General features: G+C 44.3%; 1 protein-coding gene across 11 annotated transcripts in view; it reads left to right on the top strand.

The window, feature by feature from the left end:
- LOC110496650 (engulfment and cell motility protein 1) overlaps nt 1-25,772 on the top strand; it is a 171,653-nt gene that overhangs the window by 102,342 nt on the left and 43,539 nt on the right. For all 11 annotated transcript variants that reach the window (XM_036953429.2, XM_036953433.2, XM_036953435.2 and 8 more), the window contains one exon: nt 5,937-6,073. In XM_036953429.2, coding sequence (XP_036809324.1) covers nt 5,937-6,073 — 137 coding nt within the window. The remainder of the gene's footprint in view (nt 1-5,936; nt 6,074-25,772) is intronic.

Raw genomic sequence — 25,772 nt, 5'->3', positions numbered from 1 at the left:
TTGGAGAGTAACAGTATGAATAATACAACGTGAAGAAAAAAATGACTTCTCTGCATGGGGATGGAAAGGTCAGGTTGTTCAGACACTATGAACATGTTATGAACATGTTATAACCATGTTCTGAACATGCCAGCAAATGTCACCTGAGGTGTGTCTGTGCACTGTTGGGGATAGTGGGAGGGAGGATGTTATAGAACATTCAGATAGAAAAGTATTGAGTAGAACGTTTTTTTTATTTATTTTTTATTTTTTAGATTGAATAGGAAATCGTGTCGGCTCTATTCATTCTATTTCTATCTGCAATGTTCCGAACATTTCACATGACTGAATAGACTCCAGGATGCATCACAAAGTAGAGAGCTCCAGGACTGCAGCTCTGCAGCCACCCTGTTCCAGTGTATTGAGAGCGGAGCGCCAAGTCTAGGTCCAAAAGGCTTCTAACCCCAAGCTGAACAGCTCATCAAAAAGCTACCCCGTTTTTTTTACATTTGTTATTTTTTTACACTGCTGCTACTCGCTGTTTATTATCTATGCATAGTCGCTTTACCCTTACCTACATAAAAAGTCCTACAAGTTTCCTTGCTGATTGAAATATATCAAAATCACAATGTTCTTTGTCTAAGGTGTTAGTCGCAATATCACTGAAGAATGTACACCTTCAGAAAGTATTTAGACCCCTTGACTTTTTCAAAATGTTGTTGTTACAGCCTGATTTTAAATTTGATTAAATTGAGTTTTTTGTCCCTGGCCTACACACAATACCCGATAATGTAAAAGTGGAACTAGGTTTTTTGAAATGTTTAAAAATGTATTAAAAATAAAAATCTGAAAAGTATTTAACCCCTTTGTTATGGCAAGCCTAAATAAGTTCAGGAGTAAACATTTGCTTAACAAGTCACATAATAAGTTGCATGGACTCAATCTGTGTGCAATAAGTGTTTAACATGATTTTTGAATGACTACCTCAAACCTTGTACCACACACACACACACACATCAAAATTATCTGTAAGCTCCCTCAGTCGAGCAGGGAATTTCAAACACAGATTCAACCACAAATACCAGGGAGGTTTTCCAGTGCCTCGCAAAGAAGGGCACCTATAGGTAGATGGTCAAAAACATTAGTTTTTTTAAATGCAGACATTGAATATTCCTTTGAGCCTGGTGAAATTACTAATTACACTTTGGATGGTGTATCAATACACTCAGTCACTACAAAGATACTGCCATCCTTCCTAACTCAGTTGCTAGAGAGGAAGGAAACTGCTCAGGGATTTGAGGCCAATGGTGACTTTAAAACAGTTACATATTTTAATGGCTGTGATAGGAGAAAACTGAGGATAGATCAGCAACATTGTAATTGACAGAGTGAAAGTAAAGAAGCCTGTACAGAATAAAGATATTCCAAAACATGCAACCTGTTTACAACAAGGCACTAAAGTAATACTGCAAAAAATGTGGCAAAGCAATTAACTTTTTGTCCTGAATACAAAGTGTTATGTTTGGGGAAAATGGTTCAGTCTGCTTTCCACTTGACACTGGGAGATGAATTCACCTTTCAGAAGGACAATAACCTAAAACACAAGGCCAAATCTACACTGGAGTTGCTTACCAAGAAGACTGGGAATGTGGCTGAGTTAGTTTGGACTTAAATCTACTATGTCAAGACCTGAAAATGGTTGTCTAGGAATGATCAACAACAGAGTTTGAAGAATTTCGAAAAGAATAATGGTCAAATGTTGCATCAGACCAAAGGACATATTTCCACCGGTCTAATGTCCATTGCTCAGGTTTCTTGGCCCAAGCAAGTCTCTTCTTCTTATTGGTGTCCTTTAGTACTGGTTTCTTTGCAGCAATTCAACCATGAAGGTTTGAATCACACAGTCTCCTCTAAACAGTTGATGTTGAGATGTGTCTGTTACATGGACTCTGTGAAGCATTTATTTGGGCTGAAATTTCTGAGGCTGGTAACTCTAATGAACTTATCCTCTGCAGCAGAGGTAACTCTGTTCTTCCTTTCCTGTGGCGGTCCTCATGAGAGCCAGTTTCATCATAGCGCTTCATGGTTTTGCAACTGCCCTTGAAGAAACTTTCATGTCTTAAAGTAATGATGGACTGTTGTTTCTCTTTGCTTATTTGAGCTGTTCGAGCCATAATATGGACTTTGTCTTTTACAAAATAGGGCTATCTTCTGTATATCACCCCTACCTTGTCACAACACAACTGATTGTCTAGAATGCATTAAAAAGGAAATGCATTTTAACAAGGCTTGCCTTGCTGGTGATACTGTCAGTGATATAGTTAGAATTCAAGGCACACGTAACCGGTGTGCAAAGCTGTCATCAAGGCTAAGTAGATGGCTACTTTGAAGAACCTAAAAGATCAAATATATTTTGATTTATTTAACACTTTTTTTGGTTACTACATGATTCCATGTGTTATTTCATAGTTTTGATGTCTATTATTCTACAATGTAGAACATTGTCAAAAGAAAGAAAAAACCTTGAATGAGTAGGTGTGTCCAAACATTTGACTGGTACTGTATGTAAATTAAATATTTCTAAAAGCATGTTTTCACTTTGTCGTTATAGGGTATTGTGTGTAGATGTGTGAGTGAAAATATATATTTAATCCATTTTAAATTCAGGCTGTAACTCAACAAAATGTGGAATAATTCAAGGAGTATGACTACTTTCTGAAGGCACTGTAGATGGATTGAGCTGAGAAACCAGATTTCACTCTCGGTGGGGAGTTTATGATGAATCCGGTAACCCAATAAACACACAGTGATTTCTCCCTCCCAGTGTATGTAATGCAGTCTAATGCAGTCTAATGGCTGAGGACAGGGGGGGAAACAAGGGAGGAAAAAGGATGAGAACAAGTGAGAAATGAGGCAGGAAAGAGGTTGGAAAGGAGGAGAAGGAGGGAGAAACAAGGGAGAAGGAAGGAGCCATTCCCTTTAATCACCACATGAAGCCTCCCATCAGAGTCGTGCAGTATTCAGAGCCTTCAACCTCTCCCACAACCTCCCACAGAGTCATACAGTATTCAGAGCCTTCAACTTCTCCCACAGCCTCCCATCTGAGTCATGCAGTATTCAGAGCCTTCAACCTCTCACACAGCCTCCCATCAGTCATACAGTATTCAGGGCCTTCAACCTCTCCCACAGCCTCCCATCAGAGTCATGCAGTATTCAGAGCCTTCAACATCTCCCACAGCCTCCCACAGTCATACAGTATTCAGAGCCTTCAACCTCTCACACAGCCTCCCACAGAGTCATGCAGTATTCAGAGCCTTCAACCTCTCCCACAGCCTCCCATCAGAGTCATACAGTATTCAGAGCCTTCAACCTCTCACACAGCCTCCCATCAGAGTCATACAGTATTCAGAGCCTTCAACCTCTCACACAGCCTCCCATCTGAGTCATGCAGTATTCAGAGCCTTCAACCTCTCTCACAGCCTCCCACAAAGTCATACAGTATTCAGAGCCTTAAACCTCTCACACAGCCTCCCATCAGAGTTTTGGCATATTCTGAGCCTTCATCTTCTCACACAGTACAGGAGAATAACTCTGTCTCTGTTGTAGATGCATGTGGAAATGTTAACAGAAAAGGCCCATAGTGTGTGTTCACATTCTAGATCATTTAAGAACTTTCCCTGTCAATTCAAATACATTCTTTAGGAGCCCCCCAAGTGGCACAGCGATATAAGGCACAGTGGCACAGCGATATAAGGCACTGCAGCGCAGTGCTAGAGGCGTCACTACAGATCCGGAGTCGATGCCAGGCTGGGTCGCAGCCGGCCGCGACCGGGAGACCCATGAGTCGGCACATAATTGGCCCAGTGTCGTCCAGGTTAGGGAAGGGTTTGGCCAGCCGGGATGTTCTTGTCTCATTGAGCTCTGGCGGCTCCTGTGGCAAGCCGGGCGCATGTACGCAAACACGGTCGCCAGTTGGACGGTGTTTCCTCCGACACATTGGTGCAGCTGGCTTCCGGGTTAAGCGAGCAGTGTGTCAAGAAGCAGTGCGACTTGGAGTTGCAGCGATGGGACAAGACTGTAACTACCAATTGGATATCACGAAATTGGGATGAAAAAGGGGTAAAAAAAAATACAAAAGGAAAGCATCATTAGACTCTAATCTATGGATTTCACATAACTTGACAGGGGCGCAGCCAAGGGTGGGCCTGGGAGGGCATAGGCTCACCCACTTGGGAGCCAGGCCCAGCCAGTCAGGATTATTTTTTCTCCCCCCAAAATATGGCTTTATTACAGACAGAAATACTCCTCAGTTTCATCAGTTGTTTGGGTGACTGGTCTCAGATGATACCGCAGGTGAAGAAGCCAGATGTAGAGGTCCTGGGCTGGCATAGTTACACGTGGTCTGCCAAATTCGTTAAAATGTACATTCATTTCTCTGGCAACATCTCTGGTGGACATTCCTGCAGTCAGCATGCCAATTGCTCGCTCCCTCAACTTGAGACATCTGTGGCATTGTGTTGTGTGACACAACTGCATATTTTAGAGTGGCCTTTCAAGTCCCAGCACAAGGTGCACCTGTGTAATGAGCATACTGTTTAATCAGCTTCTTGATATTCCACACCTGTCAGGTGGATGGATTATCTTGGCAAAGGAGAAATGCTCACTAACAGGGATGTAAACACATTTGTGCACAGAATTTGAGAGAAATAAGCTTTTTGTGCATCTGGAAAATGTCTGGAATCTTTTATTTCAGCTCATAATACAAAAAGAAACACAAAATAACAGTAACAAGGCTATATACAGGGGCTGCCGGCACCGAGTCAATGTGCTTGGGTACAGGTTAGTCAAGGTCATTTGTACATGTAGGTAGGGGTAAAGTGACTATGCATAGATAATAAACAGAGAGTAGCAGCAGTGTAAAAACAAATGGGGTGTCAATGTAAATAGTGAGGTGGCCATTTGATGAATTGTTCAGCAGTCTTATGGCTTGGGGGTAGAAGCTCTTAAGGAGCCTTTTGGACCTAGACATGGCGCTCCGATACCGCGCTCTCACACACGCATACACCCACTACTTAAGCCTATACATGTCCAAACTGTGTAGGAATGAGTCAGCCATCCATGTGGGTATTGAAGTATGGCTGGAACGTGAGCCAAGCGTGTGTGCCCCCCACCATCGCTTTCATTCTGTAATCAACTGGATGGAAGTGTTTTAGTTCATCATAAGGGAGCAACATGTGTATAGCTACTGTATATCTGTGCCCATGGGGAATCTCTGTACTGATGGCTCTTATACCACTGACTTTAGATTAGAGTGTACCTTTGGGCCCTGGTCCAAAGTAGTGCACTTTTTTGGGAAAAGGGTGCCATTTTGGGACGTAGTCCAGTTGAAGTTCATGTTCCCGGCACTCACATCTTAGTCTTAGACACTGAAATTCAGGGATGCAACATCAGTGAATGAAAAATGAAAGACAAGTGAATCTAAAATACAAGTATGCAGATATAAGGGGTTGGTTAGCCTTGGTTTGATAACTGGGGTTGATATGTCTTTGTTCTCATAACCTCGGGGATTATGTATGTATAGATTATCATGCAAGAGATCTTCATTTAATTAAAGGCGGGTTCAGTCTCAGGTCTTTAAACCTCAGATCCCCTGATGCCGCCTTAAAACCTAAAAATGTACCACCGAACTTGAGCATTTGCCAGCCGACCTGTAAATTGACCTGTAAGTTTCCCACCTAAAATCCAAACATCCAGTGTCAAAGTCTCTGACTGTGCCCTCGTCTCCTCTCTCTAAAACACATGTTCTGACTGTGCCCTCTTCTCCTCTCTCTAAAACACATGTTCTGACTGTGCCCTCTTCTCCTCTCTCTTAAACACATGTTCTGACTGTACCCTCTTCTCCTCTCTCTAAAACACATGTTCTGACTATGCCCTCTTCTCCACCTCTGTCTTCGCAGCCAGTGAGAACTGTCATGATTTCCACCCTATGTTCTTCACCCACGACCGCTCCTTCGAAGAGTTCTTCTGCATCTGCATCCAGCTGCTCAACAAGACCTGGAAGGAGATGAGGGCCACCAGCGAAGACTTCAACAAGGTGAGGTTGGACTTTGTGGCTCAGTTACTAAAGTATGGCGCCTGCAATGTCAGGATCATGAGTTCGATTCCCGCCTGGGGCCACTAAAATGGCAAATGGTATTCATTTTCAAAGGGCAATACTTCTGCAGGGGTAGCTAACCCTCTTTCTGGAGAGCTACCCTGCTGCCGGATTATTCTCCAGACCATTCTACTAATCAGCTGCTCATCAGGACCTTGATTAGCACAAACGGGTGTGTTTGTTTAGGGCTTGAACAAAGTCATGCAGATCCAGTAGGGCTTTCTTTCTTTCATTCGATTTGTCAGCACGTATAGGAATGCTACTGTAGTGTATTGTCCCATGTAAAGTGGTGTTTTCCGGTCAGGACATGCAGAGCTTTCAGAAAGTATTCAGACCCCTTGACTTTTTCCACATTTTGTTACATTAATCATATCAAAATCAAATCAACATTTATTTGCCACATGCGCCGAATACAACAAGTGTAGACTTTACAGTGAAATGCTTACTTACAAGCCCTTAACCAACAGTGTAGACTTTACCATGGAATGCTGACTTACAAGCCCTTAACCAACAGTGTAGACTTTACCATGGAATGCTGACTTACAAGCCCTTAACCAACAGTGTAGACTTTACCGTGGAATGCTGACTTACAAGCCCTTAACCAACAGCGTAGACTTTACCGTGAAATGCTTACTTACAAGCCCTTAACCAACAGTGTAGACTTTACCGTGGAATGCTTACTTACAAGCCCTTAACCAACAGTGTAGACTTTACCGTGGAATGCTTACTTACAAGCCCTTAACCAACAGTGTAGACTTTACCGTGAAATGCTTACTTACAAGCCCTTAACCAACAGTGTAGACTTTACCGTGGAATGCTTACTTACAAGCCCTTAACCAACAGTGTAGACTTTACCGTGGAATGCTTACTTACAAGCCCTTAACCAACAGTGTAGACTTTACCGTGGAATGCTTACTTACAAGCCCTTAACCAACAGTGTAGACTTTACCGTGGAATGCTTACTTACAAGCCCTTAACCAACAGTGTAGACTTTACCGTGAAATGCTGACTTACAAGCCCTTAACCAACAGTGCAGTTCAAGAAGAATAAAATATTTACCAAGTAGGCTACAATAAAAAAGTAATAATAAAAAGTAACACAATAAGAATAACAATAACAAGGTTAAATACAGGGGCACCGGTACCGAGTCAGTGTGCAGGGGTACAGGCTAGTTGAGGTAATCTGTACATGTAGGTGGGGGCGAAGTGACTGTGCATAGGTTACAAACTAACAGTGAGTAGCAGCAGTGTACAAGGGTCAATGTAAATTGTCCTGTAGCGATTTTTATGAATTGATCAGCAGAATAATAGCTTGGGGGTAGATAGAATGTTTTGAGGATCCTTTTGGTCCTAGACTTGGCGCTCCGGTACCGCTTGCTGTGCGGTAGCAGAGACAACAGTCTATAACTTGGGTGACTGGAGTCTCTGACTATGGGCTTTCCTTTGACACCGCCTATTATATAGGTCCTGGATGGCAGGAAGCTTGGCCCCAGTGATGTTCTGGGCCGTTCACACTACCCTCTGTAGCACCTTACGGTCAGATGCCGAGCAGTTGCCATAGAAGGCGGTGATGCAACCGGTCAGGATGCTCTGGATGGTGCAGATTTGCCAAATGGAGGGCAGGGGAAAGATTTGTATGCATCTGTGTGTGTGGAGTAAAGGTGGTCTAGGATTTATTTTTTCCCTGGTTGAACATGTGACACGCTGGTAAAATTTGGGAATACTGATATAAGTTTGCCTGCATTAAAGTCCCAGGCCACTAGGAGCGCTGCTTCTGGGTGAGCATTTTCTTCTTTGCTTATGGCCTTATAGAGTTGGTTGAGAGAGGTCTTAGTGCCAGCTTCGCTTTGTGGTGGTAAATAGACGGCTACGAATAGTACAGATGAGAACTCTCTTGGTCGACAGCTTATCATAAGGTACTCTACCTCAGGCAAGCAATACCTCGAGACTTCTTTAATATTAGACACATACCCCCACCCCTCATCTTACCAGAGGTAGCGTTCTCTGTTCTGCCAGTGCATGGAAAATCCTGCCAGCTCTATATTTTCAGTTTCTTCGTTCAGCCACGTCTTGATGAAACATAAGATGTTACAGTTTAATGTCCCATTGGCAGGATTATCTTAATAGTAGGTCATACATTTTATTTTCTAACGATTGCACGTTAGCAAGGAGAATGGAAGGCATTAGGAGTTTACTCGCTCGCCTCCGGCTTCTCAGAAGGATCCCCGATCTGCGTCCCCTTTTCCGGCGTCTTTTCTTCACGTAACAGGCGTGAATCTGGCCCGTTCCAGTAAAAGCAGGATCTCCTTCTCGTCGGACTCGTTAAAGGAAAAAGTTTCTTCCAGTCCGCGGTGAGTAATCCCAGTTCTGATGTCCAGAAGTTATTTTCAGTCATAAGAGACGGTAGCAGCAACATTATGTACACAATAAGTTAAAAAATAAGTTGGGAGAATGTAAAATGTCAGCCATGTTCTTCGACGGCATCTTTATCTTTACATTGTATTACTTTACATTACAGCCTTATTCTAAAATAGATTAAATAAAAAAATGTCATCGATCTACACATTAACCCATAATGACAAAGTGAAAGCAAGTTTTTAGAAATGATAGCAAATTTATTTAAAATTATAAACAGAAATACCTTATTTACATCAGTATTCAGACCCTTTGCTATGACATTCGACATTGAGGTCAGGTGCATCCTGTTTCCGTTTCTACAACTTGATTGGAGTCCACCTAGGGTCCCAGCCAGAGCCCGGACTTGAACCCGATCGAACAGCTCTGGAGAGACCTGAAAATAGCTGTGCAGCGACACTCCCCATCCAACCCAACAGAGCTTAAGAGGATCTGGCAGAGCAGAATGGGGAAAACTCCCTAAATACAGGTGTGCCAAGCTTGTAGAGTCATCCCCATGAAGACTCGAGGCTGTAATCGCTGCCAAAGGTACTTCAACAAAGTACTGAGTAAAGGGTCTGAATACTTATACTTAAATTTGATATTTCATTTTTTTCCCAAACATTTCTAAAAACTTGTTTTTGCTTTGACATTATGGGGTATTGTGATGTCATTATGGGTATTGTGTGTAGATTGATGAGGGGAAAAAATAACAATTGAATCCATTTTAGAATAAGGCTGTATGTGAGTAGTTATAGTAGCCACTGCCTATATAAAGCCAGCCTCAATGTACAGAAGTTGATTTAAGATGCATAGTTGTGGGCTGCATCCCAGGTGATACCCTATTCCCTACATAGTGCACTACTTTTGGCCAAAGCCCATCAAAAGTAGTGCACTACATAGGGACACATGGCACTACATAGGGACACAGCCATGTCTCTCCAGATGGGTTTTCCTCGAGGCGTGTCTTATTTTAGGAGTGATTGAGAGGGATGGGAATTGAGCTCATCTCCCCAGGCTTTCAAATTAAATTCTTCATTGTTGTCTGACATGAAATACACATCAACTCCTCTGTCGGTTGGTCTCACTGCTTATTTAACTCCTGGCTTCAGTAACAGGCAGAAAATGCTGTTTTATTCTGATTCAGTCACTGTCTCTGAGGAAGTCTGATTCAGTCACTGTCTCTGTAGAAGTCTGATTCAGTCACTGTCTCTGAGGAAGTCTGATTCAGTCACTGTCTCTGAGGAAGTCTGATTCAGTCACTGTCTCTGTAGAAGTCTGATTCAGTCACTGTCTCTGAGGAAGTCTGATTCAGTCACTGTCTCTGAGGAAGTCTGATTCAGTCACTGTCTCTGAGGAAGTCTGATTCAGTCACTGTCTCTGAGGAAGTCTGATTCAGTCACTGTCTCTGAGGAAGTCTGATTCAGTCACTGTCTCTGAGGAAGTCTGATTCAGTCACTGTCTCTGATTCAGTCTGATTCAGTCTGATTGTGTTTTTTTTTTTGCCAGACTGTCAGATTGCATAGAAAATTGGAAACCCAAGCCAATCCAATCAGTATTCTAGTACTGTACACAGCATCATATGAACATTCAATTTTTCCTGTTGTCAAATGAATAGTGGATAGTGTAAGGTAGGCTGTTGCTGTTTCAGAAGATCATCAGATTACTGTAGGAACAGAGGCACTATTTGTTGTGTGTACAGTATTGACTAACCACCAATCTCCTCTGTAGCTTCAACACCCTGCCTTGTTTTGAGGCATCATGATGTGAGTCATTGGCTGTGTCCCAAATGGTATCATATTCCCTATATAGGGCTCTGGTCAAAAGCAGTGCACTATTTAGGGAATAGGGTGCCATTTGGGACAAACACACTGTGTAACATTGCAGTAAAGGCACCCATCCTGAAACAGCAAAGTCTGTATGTGTTTGTTTGCCAACTTAGGCCCGGTAATGCTGACCAATCTCACCATCTCGCAAAGCCCTGTGCCTTTCCCCCTTCCATACTCTGCTCTCAGCCCCTCCGTACCACCCTGTAATATAAGGATGCATACTGTACTATACTGCCTGAAGGTGACATTATAATTGGAGTGAGCTCGCTGGCTGTTTTTATGTGTGTTGAGACACACACAGTGTAAAATGTACTCTTTTAAACGTTAGGACAGCAGTCTTAACATTTCTGGAACTAAGGTTGGCTTCCGTCAACGGGCTTTTGTACTGGGGGAGAGAAGGGCGTGTTCCATAGTTCTCAACTAATGTCTGTTCACTTGGGTGTGGCCACTGACTGGACCTACGTTTTACAATTAAAAAATTATCTTATTTAGAAGGATAAAATTAAATGTCATCTTTTCACAAATAGTTTCATATTTAAACATTTAAATTGCACAACAATTCCATGTGATTCTGATAACTAGAATGTTTAGACTTTCTAAGATACAATTTATGTCATCCTATCATCAGTAATAATGTCCCAAAACAATGACTGATCCGACATCATATTCTTTAAGTACCAACGGACAATTGTTCCATTCCCCAACCTTTTGATGTTACCGTACTTTATCTGTGGAAACAAAGGGCTTTCCAAGAGTCCATTCTGTAGAGTGGAGGGAGAAGGTTTCAGTATTTATGGGGGGGGGGGGTCATAAACCTCACCCAACAGGGCAACGTCATGCCAGTATATTATAATTAATTAATTATCAACATTTTCCATAACCAAACATTCTAAATGAATAGTGGAATATGTTGGGTTTAACAGTAACTTCACTGATCAATATATATTTCACGGGTCATTGATAATTATTTACAAACAATTGACACAATTAAACAAATAGTGATCAGGAATTGGAATTATTCTAGTGTCGACATTTAATAATTATGCTTCCTACGTTCCTCACATATCAGCAGGAACTTCAAACATCATCAGGACATAACAGTGGTCATTTTTACTTCAACTGAAATCATTACTCTTCAGTATTTCTAACCACTCCCCTTAAACGCACACACTACCCAAACTAATGGAAACGTGCCAGCAAGGCAGAATGGCACATTGCAAACTAGCATTGGGTACATATTCACCAACATGGTATGTCCATTTGGTGAATGTAGATTGGTGGAGCAAATAAAGGAACATCATAGCAGTTGCCCCGAGGCAGGTAAACACTTTTCACTGGCCTTAAACTGCCCACTAACCTTTTGGCGATGCGGTGGCACAAACCTCCCTGCATGGGCCTTTGTTGAAGCAGGTAAGGGAGCATTCTCTCCTGAACGATGCACAGTGGACACTGGGGTTGTCTCTAGACCCCTCCAGTAGTAAAAACCTCTGTGTCACACCCAGGAACATGCTGCGGTGCAGTCATTTTCTCTCCAAGCCAAGGGAAAGGGTCGAAGCACACCCTCTCCTCTCCAGGCTCTGAAGAGAGCTCGGTCATAATCAATTCAGTGCCAATCGATGTCGGGATGAAAACCTCACACACCCTATCATAGGGTAGAAACTCCTGCAGAGCCCCCCATAGGAACAGCAGAGGAGCAGGAATGAGACCATTCAGCCTCCAACAAGGTGTCCTCACTTGGGCCCGACTGGTAAACTTGACCCCAACCTTATAAATCAAAATTTACAGGTGGATGTGAATCCCGTTATTCACTTAGCCTACCACAGAGATGAGAAGTGTTTTCCCCACTTTTTATATACCTAACTACCGGAGTGGCTTTTCCATAGCCCCCCTACAGGTTGGCGCTCTGTCCGTGGTGCTGACACAGCGCGGCGAAGATACAGATTTTGCGCCAACCTGTCACTCAATCATTTGAACTTTTTTGCTCTTTTTATATAGGGACATAAAACTAAAACTGAGAGGGCACAAGTGGTTTTAATTTTTATTTGATTACAATGACCATAATCCATTGCGTGCCTTCTTGTCCGGTCTTTCTTTCTTTTATGCCTGCTATGTAAAAGAGACAGAAGAATGTGCAATCTAGAGGGATAGCAGTTGCTTCAAGGTATCGCTACCAGAAAATACATGATCTAAGTGATTGATAGTTGGTATTCAGCAGCCACAAAGGTATACCTTATTTATTAAGAAGAACTACTAAAATAGTGATTTTGTCAGACGGCATAGACAGCAGCTCTATAGAGATAAGATGGCCACAGGTGGGCTGTATATTCACAGGTGGGCTGTATATTCACGAGTGCCTTGTATGACACCAATGCTTCATTTAGTGAATAATCTACGAGTCAATAGGTCTAGCCCCCTGACTTGCCTAGTTAAATATATATACAGTGGGGCAATAAAGTATTTAGTCAGCCACCAATTGTGCAAGTTCTCCCACTTAAAAAGATGAGAGATGCCTGTAATTTTCATCATAGGTACACTTCAACTATGACAGACAAAATTAGAAAATCACATTGTAGGATTTTTAATGAATTTATTTGCAAATTATGGTGGAAAATAAGTATTTGGTCAAAAACAAAAGTTTATCTCAATACTTTGTTATATACCCTTTGTTGGCAATGACAGAGGTCAAATGTTTTCTGTAAGTCTTCACAAGGTTTTCACACACTGTTGCTGGTATTTTGGCCTATTCCTCCATGCAGATCTCCTCTAGAGCAGTGATGTTTTGGGGCTGTTGCTGGGCAACACGGACTTTCAACTTCCTCCAAAGATTTTCTATGCGGTTGAGATCTGGAGACTGGCTAGGCCACTCCAGGACCTTGAAATGCTTCTTACGAAGCCACTCCTTTGTTGCCCAGGCTGTGTGTTTGGGATCATTGTCATGCTGAAAGCCCCTGCCACGTTTCATCTTCAATGCCCTTGCTGATGGAAGGACGTTTTCACTCAAAATCTCACGATACATGGCCCCATTCATTCTTTCCTTTACATTGATCAGTCGTCCTGGTCCCTTTGCAGAAAAACAGCCCCAAAGCATGATGTTTCCACCCCCATGCTTCACAGTAGGTATGGTGTTCTTTGGATGCAACTCAGCATTCTTTGTCCTCCAAACACGACGAGTTGAGTTTTTACCAAAAAGTTATATTTTGGTTTCATCTGACCATATGGCATTCTCCCAATCTTCTTCTGGATCATCCAAATGCTCTCTAGCAAACTTCAGACGGGCCTGGACATGTACTGGCTTAAGCAGGGGGACACGTCTGGCACTGCATGATTTGAGTCCTTGGCGGCGTTGTGTGTTACTGATGGTAGGCTTTGTTACTTTGGTCCCAGCTCTCTGCAGGTCATTCACTAGGTCCCCCCGTGTGGTTCTGGGATTTTTGCTCACCGTTCTTGTGATCATTTTGACCCCACGGGGTGAGATCTTGCGTGGAGCCCCAGATCCTTTGACAGCTCTTTGGTCTTGGCCATAGTGGAGTTTGGAATGTGACTGTTCGAGGTTGTGGACAGGTGTCTTTTATACTGATAACAAGTTCAAACAAGTGCCATTAATACAGGTAATGAGTGGAGGACAGAGGAGCCTCTTAAAGAAGAAGTTGATACAGATCTGTGAGAGCCAGACATCTTGCTTGTTTGTAGGTGAGCAAATACTTATTTTCCACCATAATTTACAAACAAATTAATAAAAAATCCTACAATGTGATTTTCTGGATTTTTTTTTCTCATTTTGTCTGTCATAGTTGAAGTGTACCTATGATGAAAATTACTTGCACAATTGGTGGCTGACTAAATACTTTTTTGCCCCACTGTATACAGTGAGGGAAAAAAGTATTTGATCCCCTGCTGATTTTGTACGTTTGCCCACTGACAAAGAAATGATCAGTCTATAATTTTAATGGTAGGTTTATTTGAACAGTGAGAGACAGAATAACAACAACAACAACAAAATCCAGAAAAATGCATGTCAAAAATGTTATAAATTGATTTGCATTTTAATGAGGGAAATAAGTATTTGACCCCTCTGCAAAACATGACTTAGTACTTGGTGGCAAAACCCTTGTTGGCAATCAGAGGTCAGACGTTTCTTATAGTTGGCCACCAGGTTTGCACACATCTCAGGAGGGATTTTGTCCCACTCCTCTTTGCAGATCTTCTCCAAGTCATTAAGGTTTCGAGGCTGACTTTTGGCAACTCGAACCTTCAGTTCCCTCCACAGATTTTCTATGGGATTAAGGTCTGGAGACTGGCTAGGCCACTCCAGGACCTTAATGTGCTTCTTCTTGAGCCACTCCTTTGTTGCCCTGGCCGTGTGTTTTGTGTCATTGTCATGCTGGAATACCCATCCACGACCCATTTTCAATGCCCTGGCTTCTCACCCAAGATTTGACGGTACATGGCCCTGTCCATCGTCCCTCTGATGCGGTGAAGTTGTCCTGTCCCCTTAGCAGAAAAACACCCCCAAAGCATAATGTTTCCACCTTCATGTTTGACGGTGGAGATGGTGTTCATGGGGTCATAGGCAGCATTCCTCCTCCTCCAAACACAGCGAGTTGAGTTGATGCCAAAGAACTCCATTTTGGTCTCATCTGACCACAACACTTTCACCCAGTTGTCCTCTGAATCATTCAGATGTTCATTGGCAAACTTCAGACGGGCATGTATATGTGCTTTCTTGAGCAGGGGGACCTCGCGGGCGCTGCAGGATTTCAGTCCTTCGCGGCGTAGTGTGTTACCAATTGTTTTCTTGGTGATTATGGTCCCAGCTGCCTTAAAAACATTGACAAGATCCTCCCGTGTAGTTCTGGGCTGATTCCTCACCGTTCTCATGATCATTGCAACTCCACGAGGTGAGATCTTGCATGGAGCCCCAGGCCGAGGGAGATTGACAGTTCTTTTGTGTTTCTTCCATTTGTGAATAATCGCAGCAACTGTTGTCACCTTCTCACCAAGCTGCTTGGCGATGGTCTTGTAGCCCATTCCAGCCTTGTGTAGGTCTACAATCTTGTCCCTGACATCCTTGGAGAGCTCTTTGGTCTTGGCCATGGTGGAGAGTTTGGAATCTGATTGATTGATTGCTTCTGAGGACAGGTGTCTTTTATACAGGTAACAAACTGAGATTAGGAGCACTCCCTTTAAGAGTGTGCTCCTAATCTTAGCTCGTTACCTGTGTAAAAGACACCTGGGAGCCAAAAATCTTTCTGATTGAGAGGGGGTCAAATACTTATTTCCCTCATTAAAATGCAAATCAATTCATAACATTTTTGTCATGCATTTTTCTGGATTTTGTTGTTGTTATTCTGTCTCTCACTGTTCAAATAAACCTACCATTAAAATGATATACTGATCATTTCTTTGTCAGTGGGCAAATGTACTTAATCAGCAGGGGATCAAATACTTTTTTCCCTCACTGTATATATATATTTTTTAATATTCCCCCTCGCAGTGTAAAACTGAAGTCGGTGTTTTAGATGCCATGGTAGATCAGTGATTCCAAGCTATGTTGGTTTTTCATCCTTTGCCGACGGAATTGAACAGCTCGCCTGAGAATGAAACACACACACACACACCCTCTGTGCCAGGAATCCTAATATCCAATAACACACACCACTTTCTCTTCACAAGATGAGAATGAGTCTTTATTGAATTGGGATAGATTATTCTCCATATTCTTCCTCTCTTCCTCCTCTCCTTCTCCTCCTCACCATCCCTCACTTCCCTGGTGTTTGTTTAGGAGATGGAGACTATCTCTCTGGTTCAGTTAGAGCCTGCTACTGGTGTTTGTTTAGGAGATGGAGACTATCTCTCTGGTTCAGTTAGAGCCTGCTGCTGGTGTTTGTTTAGGAGATGGAGACCATCTCTCTGGTTCAGTTAGAGCCTGCTGCTGGTGTTTGTTTAGGAGATGGAGACTATCTCTCTGGTTCAGTTAGAGCCTGCTGCAGGTGTTTGTTTAGGAGATGGAGACTATCTCTCTGGTTTAGTTAGAGCCTGCTGCTGGTGTTTGTTTAGGAGATGGAGACTATCTCTCTGGTTCAGTTAGAGCCTGCTGCTGGTGTTTGTTTAGGAGATGGAGACTATCTCTCTGGTTTAGTTAGAGCCTGCTGCTGGTGTTTGTTTAGGAGATGGAGACTATCTCTCTGGTTTAGTTAGAGCCTGCTGCTGGTGTTTGTTTAGGAGATGGAGACTATCTCTCTGGTTCAGTTAGAGCCTGCTGCTGGTGTTTGTTTAGGAGATGGAGACCATCTCTCTGGTTCAGTTAGAGCCTGCTGCTGGTGTTTGTTTAGGAGATGGAGACTATCTCTCTGGTTCAGTTAGAGCCTGCTGCTGGTGTTTGTTTAGGAGATGGAGACTATCTCTCTGGTTCAGTTAGAGCCTGCTGCTGGTGTTTGTTTAGGAGATGGAGACTATCTCTCTGGTTTAGTTAGAGCCTGCTGCTGGTGTTTGTTTAGGAGATGGAGACTATCTCTCTGGTTCAGTTAGAGCCTGCTGCTGGTGTTTGTTTAGGAGATGGAGACTATCTCTCTGGTTCAGTTAGAGCCTGCTGCTGGTGTTTGTTTAGGAGATGGAGACTATCTCTCTGGTTCAGTTAGAGCCTGCTGCTGGTGTTTGTTTAGGAGATGGAGACTATCTCTCTGGTTCAGTTAGAGCCTGCTGCTGGTGTTTGTTTAGGAGATGGAGACTATCTCTCTGGTTCAGTTAGAGCCTGCTGCTGGTGTTTGTTTAGGAGATGGAGACTATCTCTCTGGTTCAGTTAGAGCCTGCTGCTGGTGTTTGTTTAGGAGATGGAGACTATCTCTCTGGTTCAGTTAGAGCCTGCTGCTGGTGTTTGTTTAGGAGATGGAGACTATCTCTCTGGTTCAGTTAGAGCCTGCTGCTGGTGTTTGTTTAGGAGATGGAGACTATCTCTCTGGTTTAGTTAGAGCCTGCTGCTGGTGTTTGTTTAGGAGATGGAGACTATCTCTCTGGTTCAGTTAGAGCCTGCTGCTGGTGTTTGTTTAGGAGATGGAGACTATCTCTCTGGTTCAGTTAGAGCCTGCTGCTGGTGTTTGTTTAGGAGATGGAGACTATCTCTCTGGTTCAGTTAGAGCCTGCTGCTGGTGTTTGTTTAGGAGATGGAGACCATCTCTCTGGTTTAGTTAGAGCCTGCTGCTGGTGTTTGTTTAGGAGATGGAGACCATCTCTCTGGTTTAGTTAGAGCCTGCTGCTGGTGTTTGTTTAGGAGATGGAGACTATCTCTCTGGTTCAGTTAGAGCCTGCTGCTGGTGTTTGTTTAGGAGATGGAGACTATCTCTCTGGTTCAGTTAGAGCCTGCTGCTGGTGTTTGTTTAGGAGATGGAGACTATCTCTCTGGTTCAGTTAGAGCCTGCTGCTGGTGTTTGTTTAGGAGATGGAGACCATCTCTCTGGTTTAGTTAGAGCCTGCTGCTGGTGTTTGTTTAGGAGATGGAGACCATCTCTCTGGTTCAGTTAGAGCCTGCTGCTGGTGTTTGTTTAGGAGATGGAGACTATCTCTCTGGTTCAGTTAGAGCCTGCTACTGGTGTTTGTTTAGGAGATGGAGACTATCTCTCTGGTTCAGTTAGAGCCTGCTGCTGGTGTTTGTTTAGGAGATGGAGACTATCTCTCTGGTTCAGTTAGAGCCTGCTGCTGGTGTTTGTTTAGGAGATGGAGACTATCTCTCTGGTTCAGTTAGAGCCTGCTGCTGGTGTTTGTTTAGGAGATGGAGACCATCTCTCTGGTTCAGTTAGAGCCTGCTGCTGGTGTTTGTTTAGGAGATGGAGACTATCTCTCTGGTTTAGTTAGAGCCTGCTGCTGGTGTTTGTTTAGGAGATGGAGACTATCTCTCTGGTTCAGTTAGAGCCTGCTGCTGGTGTTTGTTTAGGAGATGGAGACCATCTCTCTGGTTCAGTTAGAGCCTGCTGCTGGTGTTTGTTTAGGAGATGGAGACTATCTCTCTGGTTCAGTTAGAGCCTGCTACTGGTGTTTGTTTAGGAGATGGAGACTATCTCTCTGGTTCAGTTAGAGCCTGCTGCTGGTGTTTGTTTAGGAGATGGAGACTATATCTCTGGTTCAGTTAGAGCCTGCTGCTGGTGTTTGTTTAGGAGATGGAGACTATCTCTCTGGTTTAGTTAGAGCCTGCTGCTGGTGTTTGTTTAGGAGATGGAGACTATCTCTCTGGTTCAGTTAGAGCCTGCTACTGGTGTTTGTTTAGGAGATGGAGACTATCTCTCTGGTTCAGTTAGAGCCTGCTACTGGTGTTTGTTTAGGAGATGGAGACTATCTCTCTGGTTCAGTTAGAGCCTGCTGCTGGTGTTTGTTTAGGAGATGGAGACTATCTCTCTGGTTAAGTTAGAGCCTGCTGCTGGTGTTTGTTTAGGAGATGGAGACTATCTCTCTGGTTTAGTTAGAGCCTGCTGCTGGTGTTTGTTTAGGAGATGGAGACTATCTCTCTGGTTCAGTTAGAGCCTGCTGCTGGTGTTTGTTTAGGAGATGGAGACTATCTCTCTGGTTTAGTTAGAGCCTGCTGCTGGTGTTTGTTTAGGAGATGGAGACCATCTCTCTGGTTCAGTTAGAGCCTGCTGCTGGTGTTTGTTTAGGAGATGGAGACTATCTCTCTGGTTCAGTTAGAGCCTGCTGCTGGTGTTTGTTTAGGAGATGGAGACCATCTCTCTGGTTCAGTTAGAGCCTGCTGCAGGTGTTTGTTTAGGAGATGGAGACCATCTCTCTGGTTCAGTTAGAGCCTGCTGCTGGTGTTTGTTTAGGAGATGGAGACTATCTCTCTGGTTCAGTTAGAGCCTGCTGCAGGTGTTTGTTTAGGAGATAGAGACCATCTCTCTGGTTCAGTTAGAGCCTGCTGCAGGTGTTTGTTTAGGAGATGGAGACCATCTCTCTGGTTCAGTTAGAGCCTGCTGCTGGTGTTTGTTTAGGAGATGGAGACTATCTCTCTGGTTTAGTTAGAGCCTGCTGCTGGTGTTTGTTTAGGAGATGGAGACTATCTCTCTGGTTCAGTTAGAGCCTGCTGCTGGTGTTTGTTTAGGAGATGGAGACTATCTCTCTGGTTTAGTTAGAGCCTGCTGCTGGTGTTTGTTTAGGAGATGGAGACTATCTCTCTGGTTTAGTTAGAGCCTGCTGCTGGTGTTTGTTTAGGAGATGGAGACCATCTCTCTGGTTCAGTTAGAGCCTGCTGCTGGTGTTTGTTTAGGAGATGGAGACCATCTCTCTGGTTCAGTTAGAGCCTGCTGCTGGTGTTTGTTTAGGAGATGGAGACTATCTCTCTGGTTCAGTTAGAGCCTGCTGCTGGTGTTTGTTTAGGAGATGGAGACTATCTCTCTGGTTCAGTTAGAGCCTGCTGCTGGTGTTTGTTTAGGAGATGGAGACCATCTCTCTGGTTCAGTTAGAGCCTGCTGCTGGTGTTTGTTTAGGAGATGGAGACTATCTCTCTGGTTCAGTTAGAGCCTGCTACTGGTGTTTGTTTAGGAGATGGAGACTATCTCTCTGGTTCAGTTAGAGCCTGCTGCTGGTGTTTGTTTAGGAGATGGAGACCATCTCTCTGGTTCAGTTAGAGCCTGCTGCAGGTGTTTGTTTAGGAGATGGAGACCATCTCTCTGGTTCAGTTAGAGCCTGCTGCTGGTGTTTGTTTAGGAGATGGAGACTATCTCTCTGGTTCAGTTAGAGCCTGCTGCTGGTGTTTGTTTAGGAGATGGAGACTATCTCTCTGGTTCAGTTAGAGCCTGCTGCTGGTGTTTGTTTAGGAGATGGAGACTATCTCTCTGGTTCAGTTAGAGCCTGCTGCTGGTGTTTGTTTAGGAGATGGAGACTATCTCTCTGGTTCAGTTAGAGCCTGCTGCAGGTGTTTGTTTAGGAGATGGAGACTATCTCTCTGGTTCAGTTAGAGCCTGCTGCTGGTGTTTGTTTAGGAGATGGAGACCATCTCTCTGGTTCAGTTAGAGCCTGCTGCTGGTGTTTGTTTAGGAGATGGAGACTATCTCTCTGGTTCAGTTAGAGCCTGCTGCTGGTGTTTGTTTAGGAGATGGAGACTATCTCTCTGGTTCAGTTAGAGCCTGCTGCTGGTGTTTGTTTAGGAGATGGAGACTATCTCTCTGGTTTAGTTAGAGCCTGCTGCTGGTGTTTGTTTAGGAGATGGAGACCATCTCTCTGGTTCAGTTAGAGCCTGCTGCTGGTGTTTGTTTAGGAGATGGAGACTATCTCTCTGGTTCAGTTAGAGCCTGCTGCTGGTGTTTGTTTAGGAGATGGAGACTATCTCTCTGGTTTAGTTAGAGCCTGCTGCTGGTGTTTGTTTAGGAGATGGAGACTATCTCTCTGGTTCAGTTAGAGCCTGCTGCTGGTGTTTGTTTAGGAGATGGAGACTATCTCTCTGGTTCAGTTAGAGCCTGCTGCTGGTTTTATCACGTGCTCCACTAAGGCAGTTATTTATCTTATAATTTGTCCTTGTGGAAAAAATATGTGGGTAAATCAAAGCGCGAATTAAAAGTACGTATCTCCGAGCATCGTAGCACCGTCAGGTGCAAAAACTCGACTTACCCAGCTGCGGCCCACTTTTTGGAAGAAAACCACTCAATTTCATCTCTGTTATATTGTCATCGAACATGTCACCCTCCCTAGGAGAGGGGGTGACCTCGACAATTTATTGTTAAAACGAGAGGCTCCCTGGATCTTTCATTTAAAGACCCTTGCTCCCTTCGGTCTCAATGTAGACTTTGATCTGAAGCCATTCTTGTGATTATTGTGATTTTGCTGTTCATTGTAAATGTTTCTAGGCTTATGTATTCAAATTGTATCTATGATCGTACGCCATCCATTTATGTTTTTTGTACGCTATTTTAATATATGTGAATTAACGAATGATATCAGGCCACACTCGGCCATGATTACAGACACCTGTGTGTGTCTTTTGACACTATATAAATGAGTCAACCTGCAGTGTTTGTCATAAAACCCTGATGAAGACAGTTGGACATAAATATTTTTGCATCTGAGCTCCTAGAATGTGCGGTTCTCCTTTATTTTTTTAAGTGTTCTACTCCGCTAGCCAGCACCTCGCCTAAATAGGTGTGCGTTTCTTTCGCCTCTAGAGCCTGCTGCTGTGCCAGACTGTAGAACAGTCACAATGTACCCATCAGCACATATGGCCATAGTCATTCTTATGCCAGAGAAACAGCAGAGTTGTATATAGAGATGGCTCTGAACATGTGTCACCGATGGTCATTCTGGACATGTCCATCTGTCTGTTTTGTGTAGTCAGCTGACCATGGGTGACATCCATGGTTTGTCTGTGGGTCATAGAATGTTTCTTATAGCGCTTGGTTCCAAAAGCAGCACTCTCATCAAATAATGATCATAACAGTGATTCATTAGTTGTGTCTGGTATGTTTTCTTTCAAAGACAGGGGTTTTCACGTTTTCATGATTCTTATTTTTTTTTAATCAGAATTTTATTTTCCATGAAGACCAGATTTTGCTTTAAGGTGTAAAAGGTAATACAACCACATCTTGTCCTGCATTCCCTTCCTGTTCTTTACATGATCCTTTTCTCCTACTGTGTGTGTTAGTTTTGAATGCGTCCCAAATGGCACCCTATTCCCTAAATGGTGCACTACTGTAGACCAGAGCCCTGGTCAAAAGGAGTGCACTACCAAGAGAATAGGGTGCTATTTGGAACGGGCTATTTGTCTGTGCATCCTCCATTTTCTTCTCTTTTGTGGTGTGGCTACTGTAGTCCCACCTTCACGTTTATTTACTCTACTCTGTTCTGTTCTTCTCTACTCTGGTCTACTCTACTCTGTTCTACTCTACTCTGTTCTACTCTGTTTTGTTCTTCTCTGTTCTACTCTACTCTACTCTGTTCTACTCTACTCTTTTGGGTGCTACTCTGTTCTGTTCTACTCTGTTCTGTTCTACTCTACTCTGTTGTGTGTTGTTCTGTTCTACTCCGTTTCTACTCTATTCTGTTGTGTTCAACTCTGTTCTACTCTATTCTCTCCTGTTCTTCTCTACTCTGTTCTACTCTACTCTTTTGGGTGCTACTGTTGTGTGCTGCTCTGTTCTACTCTACTCTGTTGTGTGCTGTTCTGTTCTACTCCGTTTCTACTCTATTCTGTTGTACTTTGTTCTGTTGTACTCTGTTCTGTTCTACTCTACTCTGTTGTGTGCTGTTCTGTTCTACTCCGTTTCTACTCTATTCTGTTGTGTTCTACTCTGTTCTACTCTACTCAGTTCTACTCTACTCTGTTCTGTTCTACTCTGTTTTGTTCTTCTCTGTTCTACTCTACTCTTTTGGGTGCTACTCTGTTCTGTTCTACTCTACCCTGTTCTACTCTACCCTGCTCTGTTCTACCCTGCTCTGTTCTACTCTACTCCGTTTCTACTCTGTTCAAATCTGTTCTGTTCTACTCTTTTCTACTAGAACAGAGTAAAACAGAACAGAGTAGAAGAGTATAGTAGAATACAACTTTTACTCTGTTCTAGTCTGTTCTGTTCTACTCTACTCTCTTCTGTACTGCTCTGTTCTACTCTACTCTGTTCTGTTCTACTCTACTCTGCTATGTTCTACTCTACTCTGCTATGTTCTGTTCTACTCTACTCTGTCCTGCTCTCTTCTACTCTGTTCTGCTCTCTGTCCGCTCCATCTGACAAACTGTTTCCTCTGTTTCCATAGCAACCCCAGTCCAATTACTGCTGCTGCACTACACTGGCTCCACTTTAGAAAAAGGGAGCCTCTTCTATGCCTGTGGGTGCGTGTGGGATTGCGTGTGCGTGTGCCTGCATGCCTGTGTGTGTCTATTTCGAAGAACGGTCATGTACGACAGCCCTCTGTCTCTTTATCCAAACGGCTGTGTGTGATGAGGGGCTTGCTACGCCTCCCGACAAGAAAACCTCCAGCTCTGTGCATCCAGGCAGAGGAGTTCTGATGTACAGGCTCTCACTCAGTCTCCTCCTCCCCTCCCCGTCTCTAAACCTGTCATCCCCACACACACACACCACCACAGCCCATGTGATTCCTCAGCTGCCACCCTATTGGCTCATACCACCGTGGAATGCGCCCAATCGGGCTTAAACACTGAGATCAACATAAACGGGGCTGCCTGGTGGTCCTCTCAGACTGGCAGTAGAGAGAGGAGGTAGATATCATCAAGCAAGCAGGCAGGAGGATGAGCATTGCCCTCCGTGACCACGATCGCCACAACGACCTGCCTCACGCCCGTGGCTAGATACCCAGCTAGCGCCGTTAAAATCTGTTAGCACAACTCTGTCATTTTACCAGGGGACCATCTGCTGCTTCTTCCCCTCCCTCCCTCCCCAATCTCTCTATCCCCCTCTCCTTCACCCTCACTCTTCCTCGCTGCATTCGTTAGCTGCTCCTCTCGTCTCAGTGCGTCCAAGGTTTTGCCGTCAGTCATTCTGGAGCGCAGCAACTGCAGCCATGGCGTTAACAATTACATGTAAGTACAAGAAACTGGCTGATTTGCTCTTCCCACATCTACAGAGGGAGAGGAGAGGGAGGGAGAGTAGAGAGTGGGCTCTGGCTGCTGACTGCTGATTAGAATGGAGGGATGGAGAGAGGAATGGAGGAGAGGTGAGGGTTTGTATTGTTGCCTGGCTGCAGAGAGGAAGAGAGGAGAGCGGAGAGAAGCAGAGCGAAGAGGAGAGGAGGAGAGCAGAGCGGAGAGCAGAGCGGAGAGCAGAGAGGAGGAGAGCAGAGCGGAGAGCAGAGCGGAGAGCAGAGCGGAGAGGAGGAGAGCGGACAGGAGGAGAGCAGAGCGGAGCAGAGAGAGGAGCAGAGCGGAGCAGAGAGAGGAGCAGAGCGGAGCAGAGAGAGGAGGAGAGCGGAGCAGAGAGAGGAGGAGAGCGGAGCAGAGAGAGGAGGAGAGCGGCGCAGAGAGAGGAGGAGAGCAGAGTGGATAGCCGAGCAGAGAGCAGAAGAGCAGAGAGAGGAGGAGAGCAGAGCGGATAGCCGAGCAGAGAGGAGAGGAGCAGAGAGCAGAGCAGAGAGAGGAGGAGAGCAGGAGAGAGCAGGAGAGAGGAGGAGAGAGAGCAGAGCGAGGAGGAGAGGAGGAGAGCGGGGCAGAGAGAGGAGGAGCAGAAAGAGGAGGAGAGCGGAGAGGAGGAGAGCGGAGCAGAAAGAGGAGAGCGGAGAGGAGGAGAGCGGAGAGGAGGAGAGCGGAGCAGAGAGCAGAGTAGAGAGAGGAGGAGAGCAGAGCAGAGAGAGGGGGAGAGCAGAGCAGAGAGAGGAGGAGAGCGGAGCGGAGAGCGGAGCAGAGAGAGGAGGAGAGCGGAGCAGAGAGAGGAGGAGAGCGGAGCAGAGAGAGGAGGAGAGCGGAGCAGAGAGAGGAGGAGAGCGGAGCAGAGAGAGGAGGAGAGCAGAGGAGAGGAGAGGAGAGGAGAGCAGAACAGAGAGAAGGAGAGCAGAGAGGAGAGCAATGCTCATAGTACAGATGGGGCAGTGCTGTGCTGGGTAGCCTGAGTCTGCCTGTGTGTGTGTTTGTGACTCTGTGAGGCGTAATCAGGTTAGAGCAGCCCATCTCAGCCTTCTGATTAAAAGCTCCCAATCACAGATACGACATCTGTCACTCTGAAGCCATCTTTCTGAACACAGATCCTAAATATGTCTCCCTGAAGCCGTCTTTCTGAACACAGATCCTAAATATGTCTCTCTGAAGCCGTCTTTCTGAACGCAGACACCACATAGGAAGTGGAGGCGACAGTACACATTGTTGTGCATAATATTTAGCATTATCTACCACACCTAGTTTCCTAGAAATAGAGGAATGCACTACTGCTATTCATCATACCAGGCTCTGCTAACATTACAAATGTAATAAATCTTTAAAATGTAATATTGTCATTGACAGATATATAAAACAATTAGATGATGGTACTTTATTTTGTAACTATTTCCTTTTTTATTTCAAATTGTTCTTACATTTGAATTGTTGGGAAAGGGTTTGTTAGTAAGCATTTCACGGTAAAGTCTCCACCTGCTTTATTCGGTGCATGTTCCATGTTACTGTAGCTATAGCTACCCCCACAGGATAATCTGCTTTGTCTGGAAGACTCCATTCACGTTTGGCCTTGTTGGATTATGCAAATAGATGATTACTGGTGCTGGGCTGCAGGCAAGCCTCCTCCTTGACCTATTGCCTCCCTGCTGCTGTGCTAGCATGTTAGGATGTGTTCTCGTGTCCACTGAGTATATTCTAATTGCTTTTAGTACACTACATGACTGAAGGTTTGTGGACACCTGCTTGTCCAACATCTCATTCCACAGTCATGGGCATTAATATGGTGTTGGTCCCCTCCTTTGCTGCTATAACAGCCTCCACTCTTCTGGGAAGGCTTTCCACTAGATGTTGGA

The sequence above is a fragment of the Oncorhynchus mykiss genome, chromosome 18 (assembly GCF_057628025.1).
Source record: "Oncorhynchus mykiss isolate SJ-2025 chromosome 18, ASM5762802v1, whole genome shotgun sequence".
Taxonomy (NCBI): Eukaryota; Metazoa; Chordata; class Actinopteri; order Salmoniformes; family Salmonidae; genus Oncorhynchus; species Oncorhynchus mykiss.
Note: the sequence above shows the minus strand (reverse complement) of the source record. Positions and strands in the feature narration are given on the sequence as shown.